The 14,038-nt window shown below is 38.6% G+C and overlaps 1 protein-coding gene across 1 annotated transcript in view; it reads right to left on the bottom strand.

The window, feature by feature from the left end:
• Window positions 1-2,555: 2,555 nt before the first annotated feature.
• Window positions 2,556-14,038, bottom strand: part of LOC123592719 — a 65,260-nt gene continuing 53,777 nt past the window's right edge. The window contains exon 3 of the mRNA XM_045468065.1: window positions 2,556-3,088. Within this exon, the coding sequence (XP_045324021.1) occupies window positions 2,593-3,088 (496 nt within the window). The 3' untranslated portion in view covers window positions 2,556-2,592. The remainder of the gene's footprint in view (window positions 3,089-14,038) is intronic.

Below are 14,038 nucleotides of genomic sequence, written 5' to 3'. Positions count from 1 at the left end.
AGTTTCCATGATTCTGTGTTAGTGCCCTCCCAAAGCTTCCCAATAAAATGCCTAAGAAAAGACACAAAAAGAAACACCAGAAAACAAAGAGAAACCCATATGCTGTGGTCTAGTGTGAATTTCTAGTAAAGAGAATTTCTATGAACAGAAACACTGATGAATGTGTCCCCAGTGATGAAGTTAGGAAAAGGCTTTGATCGCCCCTTTTCTCTGTCCTCCTAAATCTGACGTGACATTAACCAGAAAAACAGGTGTGGGGCGCCTGGGTGGCCCAGTCAGTTAAGCATCCCTCTTGATCTCCGCTCAGGTCATGATCTCATGCTTTCTGAGCTCCAGCCCTGCCATCAGGCTCTGCGCTGACAGCACAGAGTCTGCTTGGGATTCTGTCTCCCTTTCTCTCTGCCCCTCACCCCCGTTCTCTCTCCCTCTCTCTCAAAAATAAATAAATAAATGTTTAAAAAAGGAAAAAGAAAAAGGAAAACAGGCACTTGCTCCTCTTTGCAAGGGGACCGTTTTCTGTGATAGGCAGTGTTGTGTAACTTGTCCCACATCTGTGTCATTATTCTCCTTTTACCTCCTTTGCAAACTAAAACTCCAAGTATGCAACACAACCAGGAGTCGAAAGAGCTGACTGGGTTCACACTGCAAGTATTCACTGTCTCAATTCAAAGGTTTTATATCGGGTAGGTGGGAGTGTAGGTGCACACACGTTTGTGCTCATATTTTCTGAACATTCCTCCACTTTATTTCTATGGATCTAACCTGAAAAAGAAAGGTGTGGAAAATACACTAGTATCTACTGTCATGAATATTGCTATAGAACTGATTCTTCAAGCATTTATAATTACCTGGGCTATACTTTTCAGACCCTCTTCGAGGTAATGTTGATGTTAGGACATAGCAAATTTGGGGCGGGGTGAAGGAACCTAACATAATGCCAAAGTGTTGGAATTGCTAATGCATATTTTATAATTCTAGCAGGTTATGAGATCACATTTGGTGCCTAAAATCCCTGGGGTACAATTTGGAGAAGAAAAAATGGAATCTAACCAAGGGCAATGTAGAGTTTTGGAGAAGTAAATAGAGGGTTTGCAATTACAATGTCAAGGATCTTAAAATTCAAACTCAAATTTTATGCCACTACATTTACATATATACATAGTATAATAATTTTTAAAGTTGATTATTTTTGTATAGTAAAAGGGAAGATGGAAAGAAAAGTTTGCCCTAAAACTGTTGTCTAACTTTTTTTAAGTAACATTTTTTTCTTTCAATTTGAAAAGTAATGTCTGCTTATTCTAAAGGACTTTAAAAATACACTGTAATACTATAATACAGCTAATATTATATACCACTTCCAATGTGCCAGACATTATTCTAAACACTTTGTGTACATTAACCATTTTGATTTTCACAGCAACAAATCACGTAGGTATTATTAGTCCTATTTATAGATGGGGAAACTGAGCCATGGAGAAATTAACATGTACTTGTGGTCTTCTTATATCTTTTATAATTTTGTTATCCGTATAAAGATAATATCTTCCTATATCTTATACAGTTTTATTTCCTTTTATTATCTTCTACTTTTGAAGATCACTAGTAGTTCTTTAGCTTTTTAAAAAATACTATTAACTATATTTTTTTCTAATTATCAAAATAAGAAATGAAATGGTATCTTTGCATTTTCTTCTATATATGAATGAAGAAATAACAGTTCCTTTTCGCAACTCCATTTCTAGTCTTCCGTTATATAATCTGGAGTTTAATTAAAATGTTTTTACACTATATAACCTTTCTTTCTGTCAGGATTAGTTTGACAACTCTATTCCATTAGTAACGGAGTTTATAATTCTTTAGATTTATTTCAAAATGTTTTCGATACTTGTTGCCAATTCTTTTACATCTTCCTATTTTTCCCATTAATTTTGATTTGTCTCTTAATCTTCAAGGTTGTTCTTTGCTTGCTTGCTTGCTTGATTTTTAAGAGGATAAGTGAGTAGAGAGACTTTTAGTTTCTCACAAACATGAGATTGCCTTTTGATTGCCTTCACATCTATTTGAGTGAATATTTAAAACCTGGATTGGAGCATTTCTCTCCTAAAAGTTCTGAAGATGCTACTCCAGTGCGTTCTGGCACTTGTGCTGCCAAAGAAAAGCCTGAGGCCAGCTAGTTCCTTTGTGCGCAACTTGTTTGTAGGTGTGCCTGTAAGGTTTTGTTTTTTTTTTTTTTTTTTTATCTATACAATTCTACACCTTTTTTTTTTTTTTCAGAGTATGTCTACACGTGCATCTTTTCTTTTCTTTTTTTCCTCATTTTAACAGTTTTTATTTTTTTTTTTAATTTTTTTTTCAACGTTTATTTATTTTTGGGACAGAGAGAGACAGAGCATGAACGGGGGAGGGGCAGAGAGAGAGGGAGACACAGAATCGAAACAGGCTCCAGGCTCTGAGCCGTCAGCCCAGAGCCCGACGCGGGGCTCGAACTCACGGACCGCGAGATCGTGACCTGGCTGAAGTGGGACGCTTAACCGACTGCGCCACCCAGGCGCCCCTTAACAGTTTTTATTTAATGTCGTATGTAAGATTACTTTATTCCTGCACTTTCTCAATTGTTTCTTCCTTATATTTGCCCTTTTCCTTTCCTATTTGGCGAGATTTGGCTTTGCGCTCAAGAATCTTTTTGCGGTCTTTGTCCAGTTTTAGTCTAGTGATGACCACCTTGCTGGGGCGGATGCCCACGTGGACAGTTGTGCCATTTGCCTTCTCTCCCTGTACTCCTTCCATGCAGATGACGTATTTCTTCCTGTAAACCTGGACTACTTTGCCAATTTGCTGACCTTTGTAGTGTCCTCGCACAACCTGTACTTCATCGTCCTTCCGGATGGGCATGGATCGAACGTTGTACTTCTGTCGCAGCTCCTTGAAAAGAGGGGAAGACATAATCTTCCTGCGAATGTGGGAAGGTGCACTGAAATGCCTTTTACGGCTCGTGCTCCGGTCAGAGGCCAAAACGGACTGACCTTCATATTGGCCGCTACAGCTCCAGCGATGGCCGCAAAAGGGAAGAGTTCTTCTTCTTCTTCTTCTTTTTTTTCCCAAAAGGAGGCAGGAGGCACAGTAGTTGAGGATTCAAGCCTGGCAATCGAGTAGCATAGATTGAACCTCAACTCTACTACTTGAATTGAGACCTTTTTTTAAAAAATGTTTTTTAAATGTTTTTATTTATTTTTGAGAGAGAGAGCAAGCAGGGGAGGAGCAGAAAGAGAGGATCCGAAGTGGGCTCCGTTCCGAGAGCCTCATGTGGGGCTTGAACTCACAAACCATGAGATCATGACCTGAGTCAACGGTGGCCGCTTAACCGATTGAACCATTCAGTCACCCCTTGAATTGAAACCTTCAATGGCCTCAGAGGCGCACCTGGGTGGCTCAGTCGGTTAAGCGTCTGACTTTGGTTCAGGTCATGATCTCATGGTTCATGAGTTCAAGCCCCGAGTCAGGCTTTGTGCTGACAGCACAGGACCCACTTCAGACCCTCTGTTTCCCTCTCTCTCTCTGCCCTACCTCTGCTCCCCACCCCCTCTCTCTCATAAATAAATACACACTTAAATGACTTCAAATTACTCTCTAGGCCTCAGTTTCCTTAACATAAACTGGAATAACAATAGTACTTTACTGCTTAGGTTTGTTTGTAAGATTCAATGAAAGAATGGATGTAAAATGCATAGCACAGTACCTAGCTCCATGGTAAGTGATAGTTATTGCTGTTATTAGTCTTGCCTGGAGCATGTTCACCCTTCCAATCTTTGTACTAACACAGAAGTCAAAGCAGACACACGGCAATCATAGATCGTACTCCTCCTCAAATTCTCCTAATAATTCAAAGGATAGAGGCAAACACCAGGTATAAATAAAGCATTCCTTTCCTGAAGGAGCCTGAAATCATCAGAAGCTTGAAAAAGTTTGCCAAAATGTCCTTTTTATTTTTACACATTGGGCTTGAGTTTTGGTTTTGGATTAGCTAAATGGAATTTGAACAATGTGTGTAGAACCAATTAATTTTGAACAATGTGTATGGAAATCTTATTCACAAAAGGAGCCATTCTGGTTTTGAAGGACCATTTGATTTATTATTCCATCAACTACATGTGGATAGGAAAATGCCCACGTGACTACCCCCTTATTCTCCAGCTATGCTTCTTAAATCTGGACATTCCAGCTCTATTCAAAATAAGCAACTAGATAGACTATGCATATCCTGATGAAAATATTCTGTAGATAGAGAATACTCAAGAAAAAGTACCCTTGACATGTTTACAGTGACGTCTGATTGAGGTCATTTATTACCCTGGGTAGAGAAGGAGTCAACCCTTTCCTTCCTAACTTTCATACTCCAGTGTTTTTCAACTCAGAAAAATATTCCTAAAATATGTCTTTGATTATTGCTTCTGTCTCAAGTTTTCTTCTTTGGAAGGAACGTGAATAACTCTTCTGTCCAAGTCTCTTTCTTTGTCTTCCATAACTATCTTTTTTAAAAAATTGTATTTTCTTCATTCCTTTTCCCTCATGTTTTTCATAGTGTAAATGTTATCTCCAAATATAGACTTAAATATGATTATATACTGAAGTTCGTAACTTTTCTCATCTCATTCATCTCCATTTTCATATCATCCTGTTATCTTCCATCTTAGATTGTTCCTCTATTTTTTCTATGAGAGTTTTTTATGATAATTTTTTTAATGATAAACAGTCTTATTTTTTTATACCCTGCTAAAAATGGCAAACAGATTTCTAGAGTTTTCTTTTTCTGGATCTAATTAGATTATGTTCTGAGGTTTCTTCTTATACTGAGTATACAATTCCTTCTTCCTTGTTCTACAGCATTTTAAAAATAAGCTTTATGCTTTTTCCCCTACTAACTTACAATTGAGTAAGAGATATTTCTACCAACAAATACAGTAAATGGATAGTCTTTGACCTTATTCTTTGTCCTTTTGAATCTGGTTGTGTTCTATTTTCAGATAGCAAAATCTAGCACTCGTTCATTTAGTCTGGCTTGGCTGGACTGAGATACTATAGCCTGCTACTCCCACTGCCAGGCTCTCTAGTAACTAAACAGATGGTATTGTGAAAATCTATAATTTCCTGTATACCTTTTCCCCAGGGTTTATCTTTCTCCAGCTCCACCTACTGTTCTTTACCTGATGGCATTATCTCATTTTGCTGTCCTAATCCCCTCCCTTTATTCCCCACTTCATGCTGACATGGTTAGTGGGAGTTATAGCTGCTGATAATGTAGAAAAAGTAGAATAAATAGGATAGAACAACATTCTGATATCTATTTATCTATCTGTCTATCAATTATCTATCTATCTATCTATCTATCTATCTATCTATCTATCATTCCTGGAAGATTTGTATTCTCAGTATTCTAGTTGGTAAAGTCCTTAACTTTCTTAATAGGGAAAGAAAAGTGGTTAGAAGCTAAACAAAATCTCTTGCTTTCTGTGAAAATACTTTCATGGGTTCTAAGGCTAGGAAATAAAAGATATGTCATCTTCTGCCTTGCTATCTTTGTGATCACTTGTTTTGGGGAAAGCCAGCTGCCTCGTTGTAAATACACTCATTCAGCCCTGTGAAGAAACCTACATTGAGAAGAACCAAGGCCTCCCACCAGCAACTTGCACCAATTTGATAGCCATGTGAATGAATTATTTTTGAAGCAATTTCTCCAGCTCTAGTCCAGTTTAGTCTAGACTTCTTAAGACGACTGTAGCTTCCGCTGACATCTTGACTATTTATGAAAGACCCCAGATTAGACTCTCCCACGCAATTCACTCCCAAATTCTTGATCCACAGAAATTGAGAAACAATAAATGTTTATCTTATTTATTTTTTATGTAAATTTTTAAATTGAGATAAAATTCATATTTCATATAATTTTCCATTTGCACCATTTTAAAGTATACAGTTCAGTGGTTTTAGTATATTCATGATGTTGCACAGCCATTACCACTGCTTAATTCCAGAATACTTCCATCACCCCCAAAATAAATCCTGTACTTCCTAATTCTTCTCTCCTCCCATCCTCTGACAACCAGTAATTTATTTTCTGTTTTCCTGAATTTGCCTTTTCTGGATATTTCATATCAAATAGATCACATAATATGTGACATTTTGTGTCTGGCTTCTTTTATCTAGCATAATATTTTCAAGCTTTATCATATTGTAGCATGTATCAGCACTTCATTCCTTTTTATGGCTGAATAATATTCCATTGTATGGACATACTGTATTTTGTTTATGCATTCATCATCAGATGATCCATTTAATCACTTGAGTTGTTCCCACTTCGTGGCTACTAAGAATAATGCTGCTATGGACATTGGTGTGCAAGTTTTTGTGTGAACACATATTTTCAATTCTCTCAGGTATATGCCTAGGAGTAGAATTGCTGGATCATTTGGTAATGCTACCTTTAACTTTTTGAGAATAAATACTAACAGGTGTTTTAAACTACTAAAATTTTGGGGCAATTTATTATGCAGGAATAGATACCAACTGCCCTTCGCTTAGTACATAGAATAATTGACACAGGTTCTTTTCGTGGCACGGTCCCTTCAAAATTCTGAGAATAGACTGACTCTCAGACACAGTATCCAGTCTTGTTATGATTTTTTTACAGTCCTTTTTGTGTGATTTCATAAGAATTTTTGTTGAAATTTGGGAAAGGCCATGAGTGAGGCTGTGTATTTGTATAAAATGACTACAAATTTAGCAGCTTAAAACTATACACACTTGTTATGTCATGGCTCCTGTGCATCAGAGCTTGACTTAGCTGGGTCCTCTGCTCAGGGTCTCCCTAGGAAGGTGTCATTTGGGCTGCCTTCTCATCTGGAGGCTCATTTAGGAAGGTATCTGCTTCCAAGCTCAACTGGATTTTTGGCAGAATCCATTCCCTTGTGGTTGTAGACGAAGGGCTCCAGCGTCTTGGTGGCTATTGCCTGGAGGGTGCGCATGGTTCTTAGCAGCTACCTTCACTCCCTTCTCACGTTGACTTCCCAACGTGGCCATTTATTTCACCAGGGCAGCAGGCAGAGTCTCTAGAATGAGTGTGCTAGCAAGATGGTCTTTAAAAATGTAACCTAGTGCACACAGAAGTGACATCCCATCATCTTTGCCATATTCTGTTGCTTAGAAGCTGGTCACAGGTCCTGCTCACACTTACTGAGAGAGGATTATCCAAGCGTGTGAACACCAGGAAGTAAGGGTCATGGGGGCCTTCCAGAGTCTGTCTTCCATGGGCTGAAAACCAAATACCCACATGTTAAGCAAGATATGGGGAAAAATCTTGGAGATGATCAAATGCTTTTTCATTTTACCTTAATTTGTTTCTAAAAGACTAAATTTATTTGGTGGTACTTTTATGATCTATTTTCACTCTCACCTTTAAAAAAAATCTTTATTTTCTAACATTGCTCTAGCTCAAATTTGGAAAAACGAATTGTGATCTAGATCTAACTTTAGTGGCTTTATTGTTTCTATATAGTCATTGTCCTGAAAAATTTATGAGGCAATGTAGGATAAGGCTTACAAACATGGGCTCTGGCATTAGGGAAACCTGGGTTCAGAAAAGTGCTGCTTACTAGCTGTGTCACTCTGGACAAGTTAGCTAACCTTTTGGGCCTCAATTTCTTCATCTGTAACCTAGGTATAATAATAATATTTATCCCATGGGGTTATGAGTATCCCAAGGACAGAACACATGTAAAGTGTTTAACATACCACTTTATATATTGTAAGCACTCTATTAATGCAAACTTATAATAATAATGACAATAATTATTATTATTGACCTAAAGAGGACAGTTTTGAAAAGGAAGGAGCAATAAACAATTTGGCATAAAGGACAAGTATGAAAGGACTCAATAGATTTAGCAACTAGAAGGTTGTTGGTGGTCATGATAAGAGCTGTACCAATGGATGGGGGTGAAGCTGTAGCTGTACTGCCATGCAGGTGTGCAGGGAGTGGGAAGTTAGGAAGAGAAAGCAAAAGGAAAGGGCTCTGGCAGGAGGAGAAACTTTGTAGAAGGGAAAATCCAGCAATAGGTACTATATGCCCTTTGTCTCTACACCAATGGTTAACAGGGTGTCACCTTACAAAGGCAGTATATCCAGCAACTTCTCAAAACAACCTGTGCTGGAGATTCAGTCTTTTCCTTCTTTGGATTAGTGCATCTCTAACCCTTTTGTATAGAAAAAAAATTTTTAATGTTTTTATTTATTTTTAAGACAGAGACAGAGCATGAGCAGGGGAGGGGCAGAGAGAGAGGGAGACACAGAATCGAAGCAGGCTCCAGGCTCTGAGCCATCAGCCCAGAGCCTGATGCAGGGCTCAAACTCACAGACTGTGAGATCATGACCTGAGCTGAAGTCAGAGGCTTACCCGACTAAGCCACCCAGGCACCCCTAGAAAAAAATATTTTTAATCCAGACTTTTATTTCTGGCTTGTCTGTAGGGTGCTAAATTACAACTTTAAATATTTAAAGGTTTCTAGCATACATAGCAAGGTGATGCAACAAAAAAAAAAAAAAAAAAAAAAAAAAGGAGAAGGAGGAGGTGAAGGAGGAGGAGGGGGGAGGGGGAAGAAGGGGGTAGAGGAGGAGGAGGAGGAGGAAGAAGACCTGATCTATAAGAGACAGGGGAAATTAGTAAAGAGTTACATATTCCCAGCTGGCATAGAAATGAAATGGTGGAGCTTTTGAGCATGTGGGGGAAATAAAATACAAGCCAAAGATGGTAGATATAGAAGTTTTACTGTTGCGTACTAAATTGCAAACCAAACCCATTTGGCACATGACCAACTATCAATATAGGCAAAATGCAGAAGCTGATGTTTACATTTTTCCTGAGCTAGTGGGAGGGTTTATCTGTATGGTAATAAGCTGTCCAAGCTGGAACAGTAGGGAAGATGCCTGAGGTTGTAATTTATTATTAGTCCATTACCATTGTCCTTCGTGCCAGCAGTCACACTTTACCTAAGATCTTTCCAAATAATTTCAGTTCATCAATCAGAGGGAAGAATAATTCCTTAACATAAAAGCCATGAGCTCAATGCTGTGCCTTTACCCTAAATGGACACTGGAAACAGCACATGATGCAGTATTTGGACATGTATATAGCCAAGGAGATCCTTATTTCTTCCCTTTGAGGGTGCTAATAGAAACTTCAATAAAGTGTTGCCAAGAGGAAGTAGAAAGGACCTGGACTGGAATCACAACGTCCAATAATAAATCCTCACTCCATTACTTACTGTGTGAATTAAGGGCACTTCATGCCCTCTCTAAACCCCATTTTCTCAGCTGTGAAATGGGGTAGTTATGTCATTCGCACGGATTGTTGTACAAATGAGATGAGATGCTGGTGGTCTGGCATGTTGAAGGTTCAATAAATTCCTCCTGGATTTGGATGCCTAGCCCATCTCTACTTTCTATTCGATAAATATTTTGCATTCTTCCTGTGAATGTGACCTGTGTAATAACCTCTCAGTTCCATCCCCAAAGTGGAGAGTAGTGAGTTACCTGTTCACAGTTACTGCCATAGTTGTATGGCAGAACGTGAATGGGGAAGTGTGGTGTGGTGAGGTGACGTGACTTCACTGCCCTAGAAATCAGGACCCATAGTTGTGTCTGGAACTCACTGAATGACCTTGAAAATGACATAGAGTCTCTGAGCCTACTTCGTGATTTGTAAATTATGCCCATGGGGCAGGGGGTAGTGTGGAATAAAACATCTGAGTTTTTTTCTGTCTTGAATATTCCTGTTCTAGATCAGAAAGTTCTTTCCATACTGGGGCTATTGAGTCATACTTTTTACTCATGGTAATTCATTAAGAAGCATTATCATCAGTCATTATTATTACCAGGAACTCTAAATGATTCCCATGGAAGAATTTAGCAGATAATGAAATCACTTGCAATAAATAAGTTTGCTAACTAAAATGTGGTGCAGTCCTATGAAGAAGATAATTTGTTTATTATAATTATAATGTATTAAAAGAAAGTTATTATCATTCAGTTCCAGAATTATATGTACATGAATATTTGTTGATTTAACAAATAAATAGATTCTCTCATTGTATACAAGCCACCTATACAATAGGGTCAAACAGGAGCATGAACTATTTGGACATCAGGGAAAACATGGAAGGGGCTGTGTTCTGATCACTTGCCATTCTGTGATGTTATTTGGTACTTCTGTCCTAAAATATACCTTTGCCTTCAAGGATCCTGCAGGCTAATTTCAGCAGCTGGGAACCTGCCCAGGCTGTCACTGGCTTTAAGGAACGCTGCCGCAGGCGGTCACCAGGAGGCATCGGTCTCCAAATCTAGGGGGAGCGTGCAGTGGCATGACCCCAGCCCCAGAAGGGAGCTTAATGGAAACTGAGAAGTCATAGTTACAGATTCAAATATTTTTGTCAGAATAAATGTGGGACTTGTTTAAAAGTTGTATATACACAGAAAAGAGTTACCTTGACCACACAGGGATCAATGCTGATACTATTCAGGACCAACTATTGACACAGATTAGCAGGCACATTACATATAAGGGGTCGTTATGTTCGGAGGTGCTCAGAGCATCAGCCCCACCAAGGACTCCTCCTATATGGCCATTAACTTCACAGGTTTTGCAGTCAGCCAGACCCAGATTCAATTCCTACTGCTACTTATTAGTTGTGCAACTTTGGGCAGGTTTTCTCTTCTATAAAATGAAGATAAAAACAGTTTTTACTACACATGTGGTGAATGTGTGAATTAAATGAGATAAGGCATATTATATGCTTTGTAAAGTGCTTTCCATGCTGTAAGCCCTGAAATATTATACCTATTTATTATAAATATGTTATTGTTATTGATAATGAAAATCAAAGCCCAGCAAAAGTTGCCCTAGGTCAGACAACTAACAACTGGCAGGGCCACCGTGGGCACCCAAGTCTATCTGCCTGTGGTTATAACCACACTGCTGCAAAAGAGAAAGGAGTATGCTTACTCTAAGGGCACCAACAGGAAAGACAGAACTTGCTGACTAATGCTGTGTGGACAGTCGATTCTGGGCAGGATCTTGTCACTCCTGGACAGAAGGAAGTGGGAGTCAATCAGAGCTACAACAACTGTTCCACATTTGTTCCCACAGGCTACTGGAAAGACCTAAGCCTGGGCCTTAGGGGCACCCCCAGAACCAGGCAAACCTAAGCTGACCTACTTGTGAACTGGAGTTAAAATTTAACAAAATGAATAGCAAGCAGTGCAACAAGTATAACTTTTTTTATGTAACTTCTCTTTTGTCTTCCTCTATGCTCCTGTCATACCCCATGTCCACACAGTGTACCCTGAGAGGCAATCTCCTTCCAAATCCCAAATTGGGAGTGGGGCACAAATATCTCTGGTTTTCCTTTTCCCAAACTTTCTGGAGTTTTCTTTTGCATAGCCTTTAAGTTGCCACTCAGAAACAAAGGTCAGAAGGGAAAGCCAGGGCCCCGAGCACTTCACCTCTTGCCTTTCTTTTCTTCTTTTGGTAAAATACTTTTTATTTTCTATTCCTGTCTTACAGGAACTTCCCTTGGGTCACCTCTGCATCCACTCTGCCCATAGCTTAGAGGAAAACTTTATTTTCAGACATGGAAGCATTGCTTCTTATATGTAAAAAAGGATATTTTAGAATTTATAAAAAATATTTCTCTCTCTGCAATGTCTGGTTTTCAAGACTGTCTTGCTATGGAATTAGAAAAAAAGACATTTGAAGATATAGTACAAAGCTGTAGTAATCAAAGCAGTATGATGCTGCACAAAAACAAATATATAGATAAATGGAACAGAATAGAGAGCCCAGAAATAAACCTACACTTATATGTTCAATTAATCTATGACAAAAGAGGCAAGAGTATACAATGGGGAAAAGACAGTCTCCTCAACAAATGGTGCTGGGAAATCTGGACAGCTATGTGCAAAAGAATGAAAGTGGGTCACCCTTAAAAAAAAAGAAAGTGGATCACCCTTTTATGCTATAAACAAAAACCCCCTCAAAATGTATTAAAGACCTAAATGTGAGACCTAAAACCATAAAACTCCTAGAAGAAAACATTAGCAGTAATTTCTTTGACATCAGCCATAGCAATATTTTCTAGATATGTCTTCTCAGGCAAAGGAAACAAAAGCAAAATTAAACTATTGGAACTATACCAAATAAAAAGCTTTGTCACAGTGAAGGAAACCATCAACAAAACAGAAGGCAATGTACTGAATGGGAGAAGATACTTGCAAATTATATATCCTATAAGAGGTTACTATCCAAAATATATAAAGAACTTATACAACTCAACACCAAACAAAAAAATCCAACTAAAAAAATGGACAGGGGGGATGCCTGGATGGCTCAGTCGGTTGAACACTTGAGTTACTCTCAGGTCATGATCCCAGGGTCATAGGTTTAACTTCTGTGTCAGGCTCTGCACTGGGTTCCATGTTGAGCATCAAAACCTGTGTGAGATTCCCTCTCTCTCTCTCTTTCTCTATCTCTGTCTCTCTCTCTCTCTCTCTCCCCCACCAGATAAAAAATTAAAAAAAAATTGGACTGAAGACTTGAGTAGATATTTTCCCAAAGAAGACATACAGATGGCAAACAAACACATGAAAAGATGCTCAACACCACTAATCATCAGGGAAATGCAAATGAAAACCACAATGAGATATCACCTCACACCTGACAGAATGGCTAAAGTCACAAACACAAGGAATAACAAGTGTTGGCAAGGATGTGGAGAAAAAGGAATCCTTGTACACTGTTGGTGGGAATGCAAACCGGTGCAGCCACTATGGAAAACGGTATGGAAATTCCTCAAAAAATTAAAAATAGAACTACCATATGATTGAGTAATTCCACTACTGGCTTTTTACCCAAAGAAAACAAAAGCACTAATTTGAAAAGATACATGCACCCCTATGTTTATGACAGCATTATTTACAATAGCCAAGATATGAAAGCAACCAAGTGTCCATCCACAGATGAATTGATAAAGAAGAAATTATATATAATGGAAGATTACTTAGCCATAAAAAAAGATTAAAATCTTGCCACTTGCAACAACATGGATGAAACTAGAGGGTATAACGCTAAGTGAAATAAGTCAAAGAAAGACAAATACCATATAATTTCATTCATATGTGGAATTTAAGAAACACAGCAGATGAACATAGGGGAAGGTAAGGAAAAATAAGATAAAAACAGAGAGGGAGACAAACCATAAGAGTCTTTTAAATACAGAGAACAAACTGAGAGTTGCTGGAGGGGAGGTGGGGGGGATGGGCTAAATGGGTGATGGGCATTAAGGAGGGCACTTGTTGGGATGAGCACTGGGGGGTGTTATCTGAAACTAATATTGTTGCAGACTGTGAGTCTGGAGTTCTCTCTTGTCCAGCAAAAGAGCAGACATAGGATTGAATATGAGAGGGGCTAATGTCCAGGAGGAGACAAGAATCCTGAACAGGGATTTTTGTCTCTGTATTTACTGTGCTCTCAAGATCTTACACATGTGGTGAATGTGAAGAAAACAATCGGATAGCAATCGTTAACTTTTGTGTGTAAGAAGCAAAGGGTCTGGGAGGCAAGTGGAGATTGTGATCAAAGTATAATAGTATATTGGTGTCTGATGGAAAGTAATTTCCTGCAGGTGATATAACAAGTTACTCATGGTTCCATTACAGTATCTCGCTAGCTAGCCTTGGGCGCTTTTACCCCGGGGGGGGGGGGGCAGCTTTCCACCCTAAGCTTTTTTCTAACCCATTTATGTAAGTATAAGGAATTCTTGAACCTCTTTCCCCACATAATATAACACTTTATATTAATTATACTTAATAAAAAAATAAAATGTTACTTTACAAAACTTTTTCTGATTAAAAAAAAGACATTTGTTTGAGTTGGTGCTGACCTTCTCCTTCCCTAGTACAACATGATTCTTGGCTTGTCTTTAAGGCATATGAC

This window comes from Leopardus geoffroyi, chromosome D4 (genome assembly GCF_018350155.1).
Source record: "Leopardus geoffroyi isolate Oge1 chromosome D4, O.geoffroyi_Oge1_pat1.0, whole genome shotgun sequence".
NCBI lineage: Eukaryota > Metazoa > Chordata > Mammalia > Carnivora > Felidae > Leopardus > Leopardus geoffroyi.
The sequence above is the reverse complement of the archived record's forward strand: the minus strand, read 5'-3'. Positions and strand labels throughout refer to the sequence as shown.